This window comes from Numenius arquata, chromosome Z (genome assembly GCF_964106895.1).
Source record: "Numenius arquata chromosome Z, bNumArq3.hap1.1, whole genome shotgun sequence".
NCBI lineage: Eukaryota > Metazoa > Chordata > Aves > Charadriiformes > Scolopacidae > Numenius > Numenius arquata.
Window position 1 is genome coordinate 41,127,292 of NC_133616.1, and position 20,792 is coordinate 41,148,083.

The window sequence follows — 20,792 nt, forward strand, 5'->3', positions numbered from 1 at the left end:
CAGGTATTCTCACTCCTCTCTCTGGCTGCGATTGCAGAGTGGGTTTCCCCCCCCCTCTTCTTCAATACGTTATCCCAGAGGCGCTACCACCATCACTGATGAGCTCAGCCTCGGCCGGCAGCATGTCTGTCTTGGAGCTGGCTGGCATTGGCTCTATCGGACACGGGGGAAGCTGCTAGCAGCTTCTCACAGAAGCCGCCCCTGTCTGTCCGTCCCCTGCCCCAAAACCTTGCCACACAAACCCATTACAAGCACAGAAGTCCCCAGAGTCCCATTTTCAGACACAAACGGAAAGCTGAACAACTTCTCACTACTCTTTTCTGTCAGTCTAGCTTTTTAGGCAGCCACCCTGCAAAGCTTTGCGTAAGACTGTAGCCATGGCAAAGGAAAGGAAACTTGTGACAAGGATAACTTTGTCAATTACAGTTCCTTTATTAATGGTACAGTGCAGCAACACCAACTGAAATAAATACAGTTATTTGTACATAATACAAAAATATAACCCTTCATAAAGTTTATACTGCGCTAGGAATTACGCTTTGAGCTTCAACAGTTGATATAAGACATTTTCTCTTAAATAATATGGATGCATACACTCAGCCAAATGAATGTAATAATATTTTCTTTAATTTGAAGACAAACACAGAAAGAGCAGGTTTTTTAGTTCAGTGTATCCATACGTCACATCTCAGCTAAGATTTGAGAGCAAACTAACAGTTTTCCAAGTTTTCCCTTTGTCTCTGTTGTCTATTAATAGCACAGTGGTTCTATAGCTAAATGCTGAATTGAATTTTTGATAGTAGCCTTTATTAGCAGATACAGAAAAATATTATTCAGACAACTAGCTTAAGGCACCATGGTTTCCACAACAGACACATGAAATTACTGGCAAAAAACAATTTTAAAGAAGGCTATGAGTGTTTAGCTACAGTACTATGATGAATAACCACCTAATATATTCAGTTGACTAGCGCGGCTTCTGTTTATTCTCTAAAAAAGTAAAATGTAAGATTTTAACATTATTACAATCTTAAGAATGTCTCAAATCTTTGCAAAAAAAATTATCCCCTCATTCCTCTATTTTAAAATGTAAAAAAAAAAAATTCCCACTGTCACTCTTGAAAGACAATTCTTTTACAGACTTTTTAGAAATACATGTTGTATAATAAAACACTAAATCATTTAGTTCTCCTTTAAAAGCATATCTAACTGCTGAGAACTGCTCCCCCTATTCTGTATTTCATCTGTCTCTGCTATCACCAGCACTGGTGAACAACTAATTTAAAAAAATCAAGTTTCTCCTGAAGTCCCACAGAGCAAACATGAGTCCTTGATTTGCTCAAGACCTCTTCCCTAATAATATCCTATATTGACTGAAAAGTACAACAATATGAAGCGGAACTAACATCCTGACAGCACCTGCCACAAAGTCCCAAACGGCTACCTTGTCAAAACTCTCTTGAAACCTAGAGTGAAAAGTAAGATTTGAATAGGATAGGCAAGGAACAAATTAATAAAATTGCACTACAGAAATTGTGCGTTCCAAAATGTACATGGTAGTTCAGACACAGAACTACAGCTGAGACATATCCACAGAATCATTCTGAATTTCAGAAAATGTTCCAGCCACATCGCAAGCTGACATCAAAAGATATGAACATGAGAAAGTCACTGCAGCTTACCTAGGTCCACTCACTGAGTAGGGGACTAAAAAATTTATCAGCGGAAAAAAAAAAGTAGATTTGGAATCACACCTTACATACTTTAAGATTTTCCAAATTGCTACCAATTCTGACAATATTCCCTCCATTTACCTATCCCTACATTTCAGAGTAGGACTGGCTGCGATTACTTGTAATAAATAACAAATAGCCACTGTAGTGTTGACACAGTATTTCAAGAATCCCCAAAAGCTTTCATTTGTGTATTGACCTACTTGGTCAGCCAAAACCTTGGCTCTTACCTGCACTTGGTGCTGACAGTCGATGAGATTTTTCTGTGTCTTACACTAACATCAATCTTGAAGTCAGCCATTTTATTGCCAGTGTAGCAAATAACCCAAACATTCTCCTCAGTTTCCTAAGACAAATCCCAGCAGCACATAAAATGCAAATTTGCCTTTTCTTACCTCTTCTGTCTTAAGGCCCAATGAGCAGAAGTCTCGTTACACTGTATCTACATCTTTTGTGTCTGAACCTTTAAAGTTTATTAACTTTCACACTGTCATTCGTTTCCTAAATTTCAGTGAAACACTTCAGAAGTAAACTACCATTGTCATATGTAGAGTCAACTATGAAGAAGTGTATCTCAGATTCCAGTAACTCAATGAGAAACAGTGATTTCCTCCATTTCAAATATACTTAAAATAAATAATTTCAATTAGAATAACAACTTCAATCACAACAGCTGTGTAGCATATAAAAAAATAAGAACGATAGAGAATTAATCTTGCTATTGTTATCTAATCATTGGCTTCCTGCACTACAGGAAATTTCTGATTCAACCAGTAGCAAAATTTTCTAAATTACTAGCTAAAATCCAGATGTAAGAATGACAAAACCGAGAAAAGAGGTTGGAATAACATTATGTATGTTAAAAACAGACATTGTCCACTTAAGTGAACTACCCATACCTTACGGTCAGAAGAGGTCACAATGAACTTTGGTCATGTTCCACATGTGCTCAGATCTCTGAACAACTGATAACTTTAGGATACACAATTTACCTGTAAGGACATAAACTAGCCTTCTACTCCTTTTGCATGACTGGGTTAATGATGAATTAACACAAGGAAATTGAAATCATCTTGTATGGTTGGTTCCACTCTCAGTTACCTGAATAGACATATGACAACACAGTACCTACTAGCAGCAGTGCAAATATAAAAGCTCCATGAGAGAGGAGAAAGAAATAAAGAAAGAAAAAAAAAAAGAAAGCAGAATAGATTTGCTCAGTGGTTGTTCACTATTTTGCCTTCTGGCAGATGGAAGAAGTTATCTTCTTTGAGTTTAAGATGTTCTGGTAAATCTAGTTGTCTTTTTGCTTCTTCAATGTCTTCCTGAATTGCTGAAATGAGCGCCTCTGAAAAAGGTAAGAATAGGGATATTTAGAAGTTGTTTTGAACTCTGAACATACAATAGTAAGTGAAAATAATGCATACCACAGAATAACAGACAATAATCACAGGAGTAAAATATAATTATTACCACGGGGTTTGAAATGCAAAATTACTTGGTTATAAAATGCCTTTTAAAAAAAAAGATGCCAGAGTTGCATTTTTCACCATCGTAAGCACTACCCTCTCCTTGGTGCAAAAGGCATTTTAGCAAAACATCAACAGTTTCATGAACTGTTTCAATTCTAACATAGCTGCATTTTAGAAAGAAATTAACAGATTAGACTGATGCTTTTATTACAAGCCCATGATTTTAAAATCACTCCTCAGACAAGTGACACAACAATAAAATTTTCAGTGTGATACACTGGAATATGTAGGAGGTTTTAGTTTTTTTAATTAAACCAACTTGTACATTTGGCTTTTGAAATCATTTTACTGAAATTCCAAAGGTTAACAGAAAGAGAGACAGTGAAGACACAGTACTTGCATGAATAAGACAAATAACAGGATAGTCTCAGGGAGACTTGTAATACTGACCTAAGGAATCAAAGTTTTTTTCCGGTCGAATATATCCAATTATGACTATACTAAGAATTTCTCCATAAAAGTCTTCTTTGAAGGTGTGGATAATGTGCGTTTCCTAGAAGAAGAGTAATAAGCTGGCATTTATGATGAACTTTGAGTTTATTTCTCTCACTGCAAGGATGTACAGCTAATACCCCTATTTCGAATTCTCCCCAACTCCCCAACTCTCCCCAACTCATACCAATAAAAGGGACATTTAGTTTAGCGTGTACAATGCAAGATTAAAAGGCTAGGGCTTTTGCTTATGTTAGGAAGGAGAATTGTACTTTGCATAGAATTTAAGAAAAAAATACTCAAAGTATTCAAATAGCCAAAAGAAAAAAAGAAAGGTTTCACCACTTCTCAGGGGTAAGATTCCAAGGCAGCAAATCACAACAAAGGTTAATGTTTCATCGTTAAGTTGATGTATCCAAATAACTATGAAGATTTTTATTGAAATAGTTGGCTTAAGGAGCACTTTTACAACTAGATCACAAGGGAAACAAATGATAAAATTCAAGGAGTGAAATCTGAGAGAGGGTTCCATCTTACACTCGGAACTATTTTATGCACATCTCCCTCACCAAAATAGGTCAACCCATACTATATACCAGCAGAGATATCAGATTTGACTACTTGCTCAGAAAAGTTATCTGCAACAATTTTAGAGACTATACAAGCATGTTATAGAGTCTTCAAATGCTTAAAACCTTAGCAGCAGAGATTCATGACCAAATACAAGTGTTTTAAACAATTAAAACAGAGCTCTGCAAGGCCCAGGAAAAGGACCAGAACACAACAGCAAGAGAAACACAGCTGTCACAGATCAGGATTTTAACTCAACTTCTCCATCCTATTATTATGTACCTTCAAATATTTATTGTGTTTCAAGCCACATACATGGATCCTCATATACGGATTCCATCATTTAAGAAATAATAGAAAATCATTACAAATTAAGATGCCACAACATGCCTTATTTGAAATGTGGATGGATTGCAGAAAACAATAGATTAGTATGTTCCAGCTCATGCTGGAACATAAGTAAATTCAATGCATATATCAAGACTATGTTTAGTTAGCTATCAGCACCAAAAGCAACCACCATTTCAGAAATACTGTTAAAGTTGCATTTTGGAACTATTTAAGCAATGATGGAATAGGAAAAAGAAAATAAACTTTAGTTACTCACAGCTGGCTGCTGTGAATATTTTCTTTTCAGAAGACAAACATATGATATAGATACCAAATGCATTTACAAGAGGAAACAGGATTTCCAGATCTCATTAATGGATCAAATTCTGCTTATCTTATTCCAATTCAACATCTGGTTCATTGATTATAACAAAAATCCCACACAAAGCAAAATTCTTACCACTGATTTCTTAATATTCTTATAGAAAGGATTCCATCCTATGCTCAAAACCATTTTATGCACATCTCCATTTCCAACACAGGCCCATCCATAGTATATACCAGTGGAGATATCAGATGGAAAGCTTTCAACTACTTGCTCAGAAAAGTTAGCTGCAAAAATTTTAGAAAGTGTAAAGTGTGAGTGACTTTGTGTAAGTCAAGGACATAACAGAATCCTCAAACACTTAAAAGCCAAACTCTGCCTACATGCTATTTACAAACATAACACTGATGATGATGAGAATCATGCAATGTGCCATTTCGCAAAGTCTAAAATACAAAACAGCTTCATAAAATTCAGTCCCTGTTGTAATACCAGAGTTATCACACCTCTTATACATACTATGTTTTATAGTTATACACATTCTCTACCAATGTAATAATTAATAGACATGTAATAAACCCAGTCAGAATGCATTTCACTCTTAAGATAATCATCACAGCTTTAATATGGTGAAAGATGAGAAAAAAAAATATACCAAGTTTCTTCTACACTATAAAATAGCAGCTCAGAACTATTTACTTTTTAGTAAAATAATTACTTATGAAATAAAATATGTAAAAATAAATGAAATTATGATTTAGTCATCTGTCAAGTTTGTACAAGTTGCCTTTCAGAAGCATCTGTGGATTTCTGGGATTTTCTTTGAAAACTACATATCTACAGCAAAATAAATTCCCCTCTGACTTAACCTTCTTTCAAAATTACTATCCTATTTCTACTTCCCACATGAGTAGGTATCTTCATGCAAGGCATCAAGCTGGTTTGAAAGAATTTATGGTTACTGACTGTTTAATCAAAGCTCACAAGGAGTAACAACTTCCCTCCCCTGCTCCCTGATACCAATACACTATTCATACACAATAAAGAGAAATGTGAAATTATTAACAGATGTTGTCAGAAGTCCAGCAACTCAAGACTGGTTTTCTGAAGTTTCCTTGTCTGCTAGGAATGGTGCAATCTGACTGCTGACTTCACTGTCTGTTTAAGACTAGGCAAAACTCACTTGAATTACACATCTATCTGTGTATTTAGAGAGCTAAAACCGCAATAAGCACTAGGAAAATATATTTATTTGCAAGCCAAGCCTACCTGCTCTGCATTATTCCCATTGAAATTCCTTCCTTACAGCCATTCCCAATGTTTACTCCCTTTCTTGTTCTAATCTGAGGTTATGTGAACAGGTATTTTCCAAGCTGCCACACCACAATACCCTGCATGTGATCACTTATCTACATCCTGTACACCATCATGACGATCACTGGATGACTCAACAGACAATACGACTGAAAGAAACTGCTTAACAGAAGGGGGAGGGGTGTGGGGGTTGTAGTGGTGGCAGTAACACAAAAGAGAGTGCAAAATTCTAAGCAATGTAGAAAAAAAAGTCAGAAAATGCTAACACGGAACAAGCCAAGCCTATTCACAGAACGAGCACGCCATGCCAATACCAATCGAGCTCGGGCGCCTCCCGGCCTCAAACGGGCTCGGTCACCGGCAGCCCAGCTCCCGCCCCCTCCACCGGCGGGGGGGCCGGGCGGCCTGGCCCCGCCGGGGCACGGTACGGCTCCGCTCAGCCGGCCTGGGCGCTGCAGGCCGCTGAAAGCCGCCGAGCCCGGGCCCCCACCCCCGGGGGCACCGGCACAGGGACCGCCAGCCCCCCCGCGGGGTGGCCAAGGCCGAGCGGCGGGGAGCCCCCTCGCCGGTGGCCTTCAGGGGAGGCGTCACCCTCGCCGCCCCGTTCCACCGCGCACCCCGCTCACCGGTGGGGATGCCCAGCTCCTTGGAGCCTCTGCCGAAGCCCTTCACCACCTCCCCGCGGCAGAAGTAGGGCAGGTGCCTCATGGCGGCCCTTGGGACCGCAAGCGACGCCGGCGAGAGCCGCCGGCAGCTCCCAGCCCGACGCTACGCCGAGACCCTTCCTTCCGCCCACGCGCGGCGCTCTCCTGTCTATCTCGCTTCCGGCCCCCCTGAAGAAGGGGAGGACCCAGGTGGGCCCTTCCATTTTCCAATTCAGATAACCCTCCCACAGGCGCCCCCCTCCCCTTAAGAATGGACTTGCCCACACGGCCACGCCCATCCATTGTGAGGGGGGTGTGTCCGCGCATGCTCAGTCGGCCCCGCTGCCCCGGCGGCGTATTGTGGCTCCATCGCAGGGGTGCTTTCGGGCCGCCGTCCGCGGGCTGTGGGAAGTGAGGCGAGGCGAGGCGTGCCGGGCCGGGCCCGCGGAGAGGGAAGCCTTGGCGGTGCGAGGCGGGTCTCTCATATTTGGGAGCTCAAGCGAAGGGGGAGGCGGGCGGCAGCGCCCGGCGCTGAGCGGTTGTGGAGCTGACGGGGGTGCCCTTCCTTCCCGGCCGCGCCCGTGCACAGAAATAATGGTAGTTTCTTTCTTGGTACCTCTGGTTTTAGGCCGGGAGGTGCTGGCGGCTCTCGCCGGCGTCGCCTGCCGTCCCAATGGCCGCCATGAGGCACCTGCCCTGGGTACCTCAAGTGCTTCAGGGAGCAGCAGGCATGGGGCAAACCTCTGAGAAGACATCTCTTTGATAGCAACAAGCTGTAGTTTCTTTAGCTCTTAAAAACATTTTTACTCCCTTCTAATTTGCCATCATGCTCACGTCTCCTTTTCTGTCATCGCCACTGGTAGTGCAGGGATTTCCTTTGGAAAAAAAGCTTCAAGACAGAAATGCTCATCCTGCGTTCACTCCATGCGCTTAAAGGAAAGTGGAGGGTAACTCAGCATTTCCCTTCCTTCGCTTCCCGTTTCCGGCGGTTCTTCACGTTGTAGCTGTGTTGGTAAATCTCTTTAATGACTTTAGGTGATTAACACTCCCTTTTCTGTGGCCCTGATCCAGCTCAAATAAATTGAGTTTGCATGAGTTCAAAATAGTATTATTAAGTGTGAAAAAATGTCCGTAATCTCTTTAAAGTACAGAGCAGACAGCCTGCCAGCAGCCGGTCTGTATCGGTGGTACATACGCCGTTTGAGTTCTGGGGTCTCATTCAGCACTGCTATTCTGCACATAAGCAGCATATTTATGTGGCCCTCTAAGTGACCAGAGGACTAGGGGGCTCATCCCAACTGACCTTTGAGTCGCAAGGTGTCAGTTGCTTGTAGAGATCCAGCCATGGTTGCTACCCGGTCGAAGACTGTTGTTAGAAAAGCTGTGGGCTCCCAGACAGAGGCCCCACGCAAACATGTGGGAGTTCAGGCCTCTGGCTGCAGAGAGTGCCGGGGCCTGGCTCTTGCGATGGAGGGTGGGGGAGACAACACCTGTATCGGATGTGAACAGGTGAATGATCTGCTCAGCCTGGTGGCCAAGCTGAAGGATGAAGCGGAGAGGCTGAGGAGTATCAGGGAGTGTGAGAGAGAGATTGACTGGTGGGCCCGCTCCCTGAGAGTAAGGGAACAGGTTGAGGCCCCACATAAATCAGAGAACACCCTCCCCTCTTGTCACCAAGCAATAGGAGGAGATCTCAGAGAAGAGGGGGAATGGGAACAGGTCCCTGCTTGGGGAAGCAGGCGAGTCCCCTCCCGGTCCCTCCCAGCTCCCCAGTTACCCTTGCAGAACAGGTATGGAGTCCTGCAGGAGGAACTGGCTGTTGGAGAGGAGGACGGTACACCCAGGCTGGAGAAGTCAGAAAGAACAAGTCACCACAGACCCGGCATCACTACTAGCTCCAAAAGGAAAAGCAGACGGGTCATCGTTGTGGGTGACTCTCTACTGAGGGGGGCAGAGGGACCAATATGCCGCCCTGACCCACTTCACAGGGAAGTCTGCTGCCTCCCCGGGGCACGGGTTAGGAAAAACTTCCTGCCCTGGTAAACCACTCTGATTATTACCCCCTGTTAGTATTTCAGGTGGGTCGTGAGGAAGTGGCTAGAAGGAGGCCAAAATCAATTAAAAGAGATTTTAAAGCCTTGGGACGGCTGCTTAAGGGATCAGGAACACAAGTTGTGTTCTCCTCTATCCCTTCAGTGGCAACGATGAATGAGGAAATCAATAGGAAGAGGCAACAGGTCAACTTGTGGCTCTGGGACTGGTGTTATCGGCAGGGGTTTGGGTTTTTTGAGCATAGGCAGCTATACGAGACACCTGGCCTGCTGGGGATGCACCTGTCCCAGAGGGGGAAAAGAATTTTGGGGCAGGAGTTAGCAGGGCTCATTGGTGGGGCTTTAAAATACATATGAGGGGGGATAGGGAACTAACTGGGCCTGTCAGGATTAAACCCAAGGGAAGCACGCCAAGGCTTGAAGGATGCTGGGTTAGTGAGGACTCTCGCTCTGTCATTTCATTTGAGAAAAGGCATAGACATTTAGAAATTTCTGATTACAAACAATGGGAAAACCCTATCCTGAAGGGGGAAAAGGGTACTAGGCCAGGAGTTAACAAAGCTTATGGACAGAGCTTTAAACTAGAGGTGGAGGGGGAAGGGGATAAAACCAGGCCCACTGGTAATGAGCCTGGGGGTAAAGGGCCAAGGATGGGGGTGAAATCGGGATCCCAGCTCAAGTGCATCTATGCTAATGCACGTAGCATGGGCAACAAACAGGATGAACTGGAAGCCATGGTGCAGCAGGACAGCTATGACATAGTCGCCATCATGGAAACGTGGTGGGATGACAGTCACGACTGGAATACTGCGATGAGTGGCTATAAGCTTTTCAGAAGGAATAGGCAAGGAAGGAGAGGCGGGGGTGTGGCTCTGTACATTCGGGAGTGTTTTGACTCTATGGAGCTAGATTCCAGTTGAGTGTGGGTAAGGATGAAGGGGAAGGCTAACAAGGGGGATTTTGTGTTGAGAGTCTGCTATAGACCACCCAACCAGGATGAGCAGGTTGATGAGGTATTCTATAAGAGGCTGGCTGAAGTCTCGCAATCGCCAGCCCTTGTTCTGGTTGGGGACTTCAACCTACCGGATATCTGCTGGAAATATAACACAGCAGAGAGCAGGCAGTCTAGGAGGTTCCTTGAGTGTATGGAAGATAACTTCCTGACACAACTGGTAGGAGAGCCTACCAGGGGAGGTGCCTCAGTAGACCTACTTTTCACAAACATAGAAGGACTAGTGGGAGATGTGGAGGTCGGAGGCTGTCTTGGTCTTAGCGGTCATGAAATGGTCAAGTTTTCAATTCTTAGTGAGGTAAGGAAGGGGTTAGCAAAACCTCCACTTTGGACTTCCGGAGGGTGGACTTTAGCCTGTTTAGAACCCTGGTTGGGGGGGTCCCTTGGGAGATAATCCTGCAGGGCAAAAGGGTCCAGGAAGGCTGGACGCTCTTCAAGAAGGAAATCCTAAAGGCCCAGGAGCAGGCTGTTCCCATGAGGCACAAAATTAAAGGGAGGGGAAAATGGCTGGCCTGGATGAACAAAGAGCTTTTGATGGGACTCAGGGAAAAAAGGAAGGTTTATCACCTTTGGAAGAAGGGACAAGCAACTCAGGAAGAGTACAGAGATCTTGTTAGGTTATACAGAGAAAAAATTAGGAAGGCAAAAGCTCAGCTGGAACTCAATGTGGCCATTAATATAAGGGACAACAAAAAAAGTTTTTATAAATACGTCAACAGAAAGAGAGTCAGGGAGAATCTCCATCCCTTACTGGATGCGGGGGGAAACATTGCGACCAAGGATGAGGAGAAGGCTGAGATACTTAATGCCTTCTTTGCCTCTGTCTTCAATAGTCGGACCAGCTGCCCCCAGGGTGTACAGCCTCCTGGGCTGGAAGATAAGGATGGAGAGCAGAACAACCCCCCTGTAATCCAGGAGGAAGTAGTTAATGATTTGCTTATGCACCTGGACATGCACAAGTCCATGGGGCCGGATGGGATTCACCCAAGGGTACTCAGGGAGCTGACGGGAGAGCTCACCAAGCCTCTCTCCATTATCTATCAAAAATCCTGGTCAACAGGAGAGGTACCAGATGACTGGAGGGTGGCCAATGTGACACCCATCTTCAAGACAGGCCGGAAGGATGATCCAGGAAACTATAGGCCTGTCAGTCTGACCTCGGTACCGGGAAAGATCATGGAGAGGATCATCTTGAGTGAGCTCTCACGGCAAGTGCAGGGCAGCCGAGGGATCAGGGCCAGCCAGCATGGGTTTATGAAAGGGAGGTCCCACTTAACCAACTTGATCTCTTTCTGTGACCATGTGACCCGCCTTCTCGATGCGGGGAAGGCTGTGGACGTTGTCTACCTGGACTTTGGTAAGGCCTTTGACACTGTCACCCACAGCGTTCTCCTGGAGAAGCTGGCGAATCATGGCATAGACAAGTGGACTCTTCACTGGGTTGAAAACTGGCTGGATGGCCGTGCCCAGAGAGTTGTGATTAATGGGGTGAAATCCAGTTGGCGGCTGGTCACCAGTGGTGTCCCTCAGGGCTCAGTTTTAGGGCCGGTCTTGTTTAATATCTTTATTGATGATCTGGATAAGGGGATTGAGTGCACCCTCAGTAAGTTTGCAGATGACACCAAACTAGGTGGGAGTGTTGATCTGCTTGAGGGTCGGCAGGCTCTACAGAGGGACCTGGACAGGCTGGATCAATGGGCCAAGGCCAATGGGATGAGGTTTAATAAGGCCAAGTGCCGGGTCCTGCATTTCGGTGACAACAACCCCAGGCGATGCTACAGGCTTGGGGAAGAATGGCTGGAAAGCTGCCCAGCAGAAAAGGACCTGGGGGTGTTGGTGGAAAGCTGGCTTAACATGAGCCAGCAGTGTGCCCAGGTGGCCAAGAAGGCCAACGGCATCCTGGCCTGTATCAGGAATAGCGTGGCCAGCAGGAGTAGGGCAGTGATGGTGCCTCTGTACTCGGCCCTGGTGAGGCCTCACCTGGAGTGCTGTGTTCAGTTCTGGGCCCCTCACTACGGGAAGGACATTGAGCTGCTGGAGCGTGTCCAGAGGAGAGCCACCAAGCTGGTGAGGGGCCTAGAGAACAAGTCACATGAGGAGAGGCTGAGGGAACTGGGCATGTTTAGTTTGGAGAAGAGGAGGCTGAGGGGGAACCTCATTGCCCTCTACAACTACCTGACAGGAGGGTGTAGGGAGGTGGGTGTTGGACTCTTCTCCCAAGGGAATAATGACAGGACCAGAGGAAATGGTCTGAAGTTGCGGCAGGGGAGGTTTAGATTAGGTATTAGGAAGAATTACTTTACTGAGAGAGTGGTCAGGCACTGGAACAGCCTGCGCAGGGAGGAGGTGGAGTCGCCATCCCTGGAGGTATTTAAGGAACGTGTAGACATGGCACTTCAGGGCATGCTCTAGTGCCCGAGATAGTTGGTTTGTGTCTGTTTGTGGGTGGGGTGGGGTGTGGTTGTGGGCGTTTGTTTTGGTTTGGTTTTGGTGTTGGTGTTCTGGGATTTTTTGGGGGTGGTTTTTTTGTTTGGGTTTTTTTTTGTTGTTGTTGTTGTTGGTTTTTTTTTTTGTTGTTGTTGTTGGTTAGACTCGATGATCTCAAAGGTCCCATCCAACCAAAAATATTCTGTGATTCTGTGATTCTGTGATATTTGTGTATAAACATGTATCTATACCTGGAAACACGACCGTAGTCCTTGAAGTGAATTTGCAATCGTTTCCCCATTTTCTTTGAGAACAGAGTTGCTAATTTTATCAGTTTGATGTAAGCTACAAAAATATTTCAGGATTTGCCTCTAATTCTGTTAACTATTTTTTTAACAGGGAAAAGCACTTACGTGCTTTTTAAGTGTTTTAAGTGTAAGCACTTACGACTTTTGCTTATATCTTACTGGATTCCAAGTAAATAACTTTTAAAAACGGGGACTGTCCTAAAAAACTGACTTTTATGTCATACTGTAAAACACCAAATGCTAGCAGTTCGTGGAAGCTGTGAACACAAACTATTTTATATAAGAAGGCCAAAATTATTTTTTAAAGTGATTCTCCCCCAAACTTTCCCTCTTCTTTTTTCTCTTATCCCAATTCCCCACCATCGTCTTCATGCTAACGTTTAAATTCATTACTTTAGTTTGAGTAGCTTTGACTGACTTACAGAATCATTATATAGGTAGCTGAGCAGCGGAGTAGTGGTAGTATATATGTAAAAAGGAAAAGCGGAAGGGGAAGTTGTCCTAAGTATGCTACTACTGCATATATTCTGTTCTGCTGCCTCTGAGCACAGAGAGAATAACGTTACAAAAAGTGTTTTCAGTGATACTTGGAAGTGTCTTGGATATTAAGTCCGAATCCCCAAGGTGTTACGTAGTTGCTTAACTAATGACAGACCTTTAGCAGTTGACAGTGTGACCCCATGGCCATTAGAATTGTTAGTTTATTTCAGCTGAAGAGCAAGAAACAAAACAAACTATATTTTCCAGAATGTGTTTCCTCCTGATAGTAATGAATTATACATCAGGTTATAATTTGTGTTTAAGGAGATACATATTTGTGTTCTTCCTTTTTTTTATGACTGTCTTTTCAGAGTAAGTGTCAATGTTCTTGTGATATCCACAAGATGGCGTGCAATGTCTTCTTAGTAAGCGCCTGTACATTTGGGTATAAATGTTTACAATCTTAGTAACAGAGGCGGCCTTGACAAATAGTAAGTCAAGGAAGTATTTGTTTAAGGACTATGTCGTTAGGTAATTTCACAGATATCTAACCGATGACTTCTATCTCATTCAGTCAAATAGTTGTAATGTTAATTTTTACCAGTCATCATGATGGGTTGCTGTGATCCAGCTAAAATTTAAGCTGCCCTTGATAATAGACATGTTTTTCTTTTGTTATTTATTGTACCTAATTCATATTGGAGAGGGGGATCTTCAACAAGTAGAACGTAGTTACCGGTTCTAAAATTTAGTAGAGTTAAACATGTTTCTTCCAAAAGTGTAATCAAATTTTAGTGATGAGCATGTCTGCCAGCATTGTCAGCCAAGAGAAGAGCAATTTGGCAGTTCAGACATTCAATGAGAAAGCTCAGGTGCTGTTTCAGGCAGCTAGGAAGGAACTTCTGTTCCCTGCTTATGCTACTTTATCCTATAACTATTGTTGTTTAAATATTTTTCTAGTATGTATATACAGCCATAGAAACCAGAATAACGAAAACAGAGAATGTGTTCTGTCATCTGTGTAGGGCCCATGTCAGTTTACCTGATTGAATGTAAGCGTTGTGGACTCATCATACTACCCGATGTTTAATGCAGTGCAGAACATACTCTGGACGTCTTGTTTCATAATAGAACATATGACTTGTATCACATCACAGCCTCATGCCAGAGTCCCTGTCTCCTGCTGCAAAAAGTTACATTTCTAGGCATGGCTTAAAGTGAGAGCAGGAATAGCCTTTTTCCTTCATGTAAGATGGAAAAACAGCAAAAAAATGTCTGCTGGATACTGGGGTGTTCTAGGGCTAGGGAGGTCCTAGCCAAGCTGGAAATTCTATTACACCAGGCTCAGTGAAATATTCAGGACGTGACTCAGTAAAAGGGTGCCATGTAGTAAAACTAGTAGCATTTTAACCAGCTCCTTGTAAGTTTCTATTCCCAGCATGATAAAACTCTCATTGATTCAGGAGTTCAGTTCAAGGACACTCTGGCACACCTTACTTTTACTGAGTTGAAACCAGGTGATGAAATCAGAGTAGAAAGACATATACAAAATACATATTCTCTTGCAAGAATGTCTAATTAACACACCTGCTTTGAAAGTATTTTTTCTGTACTTTAGTCTGGTGGTCTGGAATAGCAAACCAGAGAGGCTAAACTTTTATTATTTTTTTTAACAGTCTGAAGTTTTGTTCTATTTGAAAAGACCGCTTTCTTCTAGAAGAAATAACTCAGATTAATGTGATGGGTATGAAGACTGCGTTAGATTACAGTGAAGGACCGGGTACTATCAATGTCTGCATAGCAAGACATAGCTGATATTATCTACTGAACAGCTTCTGGTAATTATAAAAAATTCTAGCAACTACCATGTGTATGTTAGTAAATGATATGTGAGAGACAAAGCTTGTTTGACTACTTTCTGGTGCAATTCAGATATTGCAGAAATATGACATCAAGATGTAGACCTTGATGATTTTGAAAGGTTACATCAATATATCAGTGTGTTCAAAAACTTCCTCTTCTTTTGAATCACTATTTCTCTTCACACCAAAGCCTCAGATGGCTGCTTGAAAAATGCACAGCACTGCTTTCAACTGGCTTAACTGCTTTCCCTTGTCTCTGCACAGCATTGTATTGTACCATGTGGACATACCTTATGGTTAACAGTTAAAATTCTCTAAATTTTAAAACTGCTGAAAAACCTAAGGTTTGTTTTTTTTTTTTTGCAAAGAGCTTTTAAATGCATTTTACAGCCCTCCCTATTTGTCCATTTTCCAAAAATAGTTTAATAAGTGTCTCAGATTACTGTGATCTAACTAATCCTGATTAGGCTGAATCATAACAATGGCCCTCTGAATGTCAGGTGAATATCATACGTATTTTTCCCAGCCTAGCCACAGCTGACCCAGATCAAAATGTCTGTGCCCAGTCTATCACATATTACAAAAGCAATTAAAAGCTTTGATTTAGACTTCTAATCTACTACAACATGAAAGATACAACACAGACTGATTAATGGTTTGGCATAATCTTCAGGAGAATCCTACAAACAGAGGCTTTGGTAACACAAGAAAAGTAGTAAAGGTCAAGGCACTTCAGGCAGCTTCCACCCTTAAAGATAACTAAATAAGATTCTCTTATGTTTGAGAGTCTGTGTTCCAAAATCCCTTGCATTTCTCAACAAGCAACATGGATTGTTACCAGGAATCCCACAATGAAATGTAGAACAAGACTGGGGATCTCAGTGAAGTATGTTAGGAGATGTTTACTGTGTTGCCATGAGTTGTGCAATGCCTTGCAGATCAATAGTTGTTAGGCCAATTGGAGGTTATTGTCAAGCTATTTCTGATCAGTATTCCTGCAAAAATGGCATGTCAGCAGAAATGTGTTACAGGAAATAGTGAGCTGAGATCTATTAACAAAGCCCCAAACAATGGGATGAGCAATGGATTTTTTCAGCTCATTAAATGTAATAAAACCAGAAATAACTTCATCTCAGGTTTTGGTGACTCTGAATATTTTCTGTTTCTGATGAGTTGGAAAGCAAAAAAAAATTAGATACCAAAGTATCTTCTGACCTAGAATTTAAGTACTACCTGGCTCTTAATTCTGCTTTTCATGGGGAGAAATAGAAGGCAAAGGTGCTGAAGGCTTTCAGAAAAGGGCAGTATCTCAGTGGGAAGAGCCTGTTAGAAGGGCATCAGCTTAAGTGGGAATGAGTACAGAGATAAAGGAGCAGATATTGGATGCTTATGAAACTTCACAAGTTTGGGAACACTTCGCAAAAGAAACTAAGCCATTTTGTCAAAACCGTCTGCCTTTACTGCAAGAACTGGTTTCACTATGACATAAAGAATAAAAAATTGAACCAGTGACCACTGGACTCATACATGGAAGTTGTATTTAGAAGTGCTGGGAAGAACAGTAGCCTCTCAAATCCACAAGAGATATATTGCTCCAGTGGTAGATTTGCTTTTTTATGTCCAGGAATACCCAGCATAGGCCCTCACCTCTACTCTCTTTATGGAAAGCTGAGGAGGCTTTGTTAATTTTTAAGATACAAGGGAGAAAGTTTTTTGTCCTATGCAATAGCATCAGAAAGAGTAGAAGATGAAAATTATTGTCCTAGTGACATTGCAGGGCGGAGGTAATGAAGGAAATGACTGGAAATGACAGGAAATGACATTTTTTTTCCCTGCACGCAGGGAAGTCAGTCCGGACAGGAGAGGTGGTGTGTTGTGTGGAGTCACTAGGCACCAAAGCCAGCTCATATCGGGTCACTGCTGCACTGGCACTGCTTCTTGTAAGGCTTGTCCTCCACTGGTTCAGGTGTTTCCCGCTATAGTAATTCCTATAGCATGCAATTCAAATAGTGGGTTACAACAATTTAAAGGTATATCAGTTACAATCTCCACCCCTGGTCCCTTTGGGCCAGGTTATAGGGTTTAACATTGCAATGAACTCCTCCTCTTGCCCCTAGTCTGGTTAGCAACAAGAGGTTCCTGCTACTGTAATTCCCATAATGTGCAACTCAAATCCCAGGTTTCTCTCCCCCCTCACCCCTCCCTGCTTCCCCCCTGCTCCCCCGAGCGGTGCAGGGAGGTGGGGAATTGGTGTTGTGGACAGTTCATCACATGTTTCTGCCAAGTCTTCCTCCTCAGAAGGAGGACTCACACTCTTCCCCTGCTCCAGCGTGGGGTTCCTCACACGGGAAACAGTTCTGCACTAACTTCTCCAATATGAGTGCTTCCCATGGGCTGCAGTTCTTCACGAACTGTTCCAGCATGGGTTCCTTCCGTGGGCTGCAGTCCTTCAGTCATCCACCTGCTCCAGCATGGGGTCCTCCATGGGCTGCATGTGGATATCCACTCCACCGTGGACCTCCATGGGGTTCCTCCAGGGGAATCTGCTCCAACATCTGGAGCAGCTCCTCCTCCTCCTTCTTCACTGACCTCAGTGTCTTCAGAGTTGTTTCAACTCAAGTTCATTCATTATCAGTCTTATTTCTGCTGCCTTTGAAAAAACAGCCCTAGTCATTCCTCATGCCTGCCACCGCAAAGATACCCTTCTCCATCATGCTATTTGACTGCAATCTCATGTTTTCTTAACACAGGAAATATTTGCACAACAACGAGGGAAAGTTTTAGCCATAATATCCATTCTGGGTTTTTGGGCTACATTCCAATTGCTGTGCACACAATCGCAGTACTCCTGCAAGCAGCCTGTGCCAGACCCATCCATGCTTTGGACAGAAGGGTTACTCCACATCAATCTCGCAAAAGTTGCCTCACTATGGGCAGGCTGCAGTCACTTGACCTTGCCAGTAAACCTGGCCTGCTGCTGCCCTACCTATCTGCAGGGTTACACCAAAGCTATGAACACAAAGGACATGTACAAAGAAGAATCCCAGAAGTAATACAAGACCATTTTCTGATTTCTTTTGTTTGGGAGTGGAATAAAGCTCTACAGTTAAAAGAGTAATTAAAAAATGTGACCCTACCTCAAGCAATTCCTCCAAAACTATTTCCTTCCAATGATTATACAACATAGACAACAGCAATACTGATTCCATAAACACAAACTAATAAACTAGACAAAGCATAAACCTGCTTTCTATTAACCATATATGGATTTAAACAATTAAGGGCAAAGTCAAGCTGCATTTCCTCCAAAGCTAGCTCTTCCCCCATAGACAGGCAAATTCTTATTAGAAGCAATATTTTAAAAAAACAAGCAAAAGGCATTTTTTTCTGCTTAGTTCTTCGTAAATCATATCCTATCCTAATGTCAAACCAAGCACTACTCTAATATCTGCTATCTAATTGCAAAAAGACACCAAATATGAAAGGATAAAAGGCTGTCCTAGGGTCAGGGCTGCTAACAACTGTTATTTTATCCACACGTTTCCTGCTCTTCTTTTGCAACCCATCATGCATTTAGGGTATGCATTGTGGAATAAATATCACCCGTATCAGTAAGCAAGGTGTTAAAGAAGAATGTAGTCCTACTGCAGTACTTGGAATCAAACTGTTAAATCAGATTCACTTCCTCATGTAACTCCTTCCAGCTTCTTTGAAGTTCAAACCCTTTCACCCTTTTTTTTTTTTTGACTTTTTACTCAGCAGCGTGACATGTTAGGTTAATATCGTTACAAACGTGGCAATGACACATACGCCAAAAGAGTTGGACCTGGCAATGTGGGAGGTGCCAAACACAGGGCTGAAAATGAGGACAGTGTCTTTTGGCTCAAGCATGGTCTCTAGTAAGTTATATCCTTATTTGAATGTTTGCATTAAATAGCTTTTTTGCATCTAGAGTATCAGTCTTATTCCATCAACTTTTGTCTCACATCCTTCCAGGATGACACTTGCTCTTCCTTTTTCCCCTAATGACACCTGCGGGTTTCCAGTGAGTTCCTTCGTGGATGATGGAACCTGACTGCTGGTAGTACTACGGGAAGCTAACTCACGTGCCATATGTGAAGTCTGACAGAGCTACTCTCCAAGCAGCTGCTGGGTTATTTCTCTTCCCCTAAGAGTAGGAAGGCTTGCATGGTCTGAATAACGCAGCCGGTATGCTTATTGTTAAATTAATTACATTGTAGAAGCATTGTGTGCTTCTCCCTCAGTTCTCCAAGTTAAGATGCATCCCTCAGAAATTAAAAAAATGACTGTTTTGTTCATGAGGAGTTATAATTAGAAATCCCCTCTTCCCTGCCCCCTTCCCTTCCCCCTCAAAAAAACCACCAACCAATCGAAAAAACACCAAACCAAAAAGAACAATGAACCCTTAGGATAGTTTTAGGACATTTCTTATTGCACTTAGTTTCTCAAGGGTTTCCTGAGCTGCAGAGTTTTAAAACAGCCCATCTAACTCAGTACTAGATTCATGCGGAGATGTTCTAACCAGTTTTTCTACATTATTAGCATCACTGCCTCCTGCACTTAGATTGCTCATTTTGCCACACACTGTTTACCTTGGCAAAAACCCAGCAGTGGTAACCCATAATTTATGCTACAAAACAGGTTGAGCAGAAGGTTCTGTAGAGCCTGCTTTACCTTACAGAACTAATTATCCGCTCAAACTCAGGGTATTTCATAGCCATCATCAGTGTAGTATCAGATAGGTTGAAGCAAGAGATTCATATAGTCCTTTGTTGCCTAAAAAATACATCAGAGATTAGTACTGAGAAGAGTGTGGCCAGAAGGTCGAGGGAGTTTATCCTCCCCCTCTACTCTGCCCTGGTGAAGCCTCATCAGGAGTACTGTGTCCAGTTCTGGGCTCCCCTGTTAAAGAAAGACAGGGAACTGCTGGAGAGGTACAGCAGAGGGCTACAAAGATGACTAGGGGCCTGGAGCATCTCTCTTACAAGGAAAGGCTGACGGACTTGGGTCCTCTTGGGAGAAGAGAAGACTGAGAGGGGATGTCATCAATGCTGATCAATATCTAAAGGGCAAGTGTCCAGAGGATGGGGCCAGACTCTTCTCAGCGGTGCCCAGTGACAGGACAAGGGGCAACGGGCACAAACTGAAGCACAGGAAATTCTGTTTGAACATAAGGAAAAACTTCTTTATTTTGAGGGTGGCAGAGCACTGGAACAGGCTGCCCAGAGAGGTTGTGGAGTCTCCTTCTCTGGAGATATTAAAAACCCGTCTGGATGCGTTCCTGTCCAGACTGCTCCAGGTGAACCTGCTTTGGCAGGGGGGCTGGACTAGATGGTCTCCAGAGGTCCCTTCCAATCCCTACCATTCTGTGATTCTGTGATTCTGTGATTCTGTGATATGCCATCATGAATTTTGGCAACCAGAGCATATTAACATGGAACAGATATTTTTAGGTATTGCAAAAGATTTACTTGTGAGTGAAAAGGGCATCATATTCTGGGGTGATTTGAATAATCTTACCCCTCCTTCTTTGACAGAAGGGCAGAAATGGTCTGTTACTTTCCAGGTTGGTATTTTCTCACATCAGACAAAGTCAACTTTTTCTAGAGGTAAGTAAAAAGGTGGCAGAAAAGCATTAAAACTGTTCTGTCTGATGTTAGAGAATATAAAACCCTGAGCAAACCAACATTTTCTTTGTTTTAGGAGAAATCAAGCTGTGGAAGCGAATCTGTACGAACATCTATGTTGAAC

The 20,792-nt window shown here is 43.1% G+C and overlaps 1 protein-coding gene across 1 annotated transcript; it reads right to left on the minus strand.

Annotated features, from left to right (window-relative positions):
• Nucleotides 1–409: 409 nt before the first annotated feature.
• On the minus strand, nucleotides 410–7,022 carry LOC141477397 (riboflavin kinase-like). Its single transcript, XM_074166562.1, has 4 exons — nucleotides 6,863–7,022; nucleotides 5,058–5,209; nucleotides 3,656–3,758; nucleotides 410–3,081 (listed from the first exon to the last, which is right to left on the minus strand). The coding sequence occupies exons 1-4, from the start codon at nucleotides 6,942–6,944 to the stop codon at nucleotides 2,951–2,953; spliced, it is 468 nt and encodes a 155-aa protein (XP_074022663.1). The 5' UTR covers nucleotides 6,945–7,022; the 3' UTR covers nucleotides 410–2,950.
• Nucleotides 7,023–20,792: the final 13,770 nt, after the last annotated feature.

Excerpts from the sequence above, each read along its gene's own strand:
- LOC141477397 (XM_074166562.1), bottom strand. The coding sequence starts at position 6,944 with ATGAGGCACCTGCCCTACTTCTGCCGCGGGGAGGTGGTGAAGGGCTTC. Across the intron at positions 3,759-5,057 it reads AGAATATTAAGAAATCAGTG|GAAACGCACATTATCCACAC; the intron begins GTAAGAATTTTG and ends CTCTTCTTCTAG. Across the intron at positions 3,082-3,655 it reads AAAAAACTTTGATTCCTTAG|AGGCGCTCATTTCAGCAATT; the intron begins GTCAGTATTACA and ends TACCTTTTTCAG.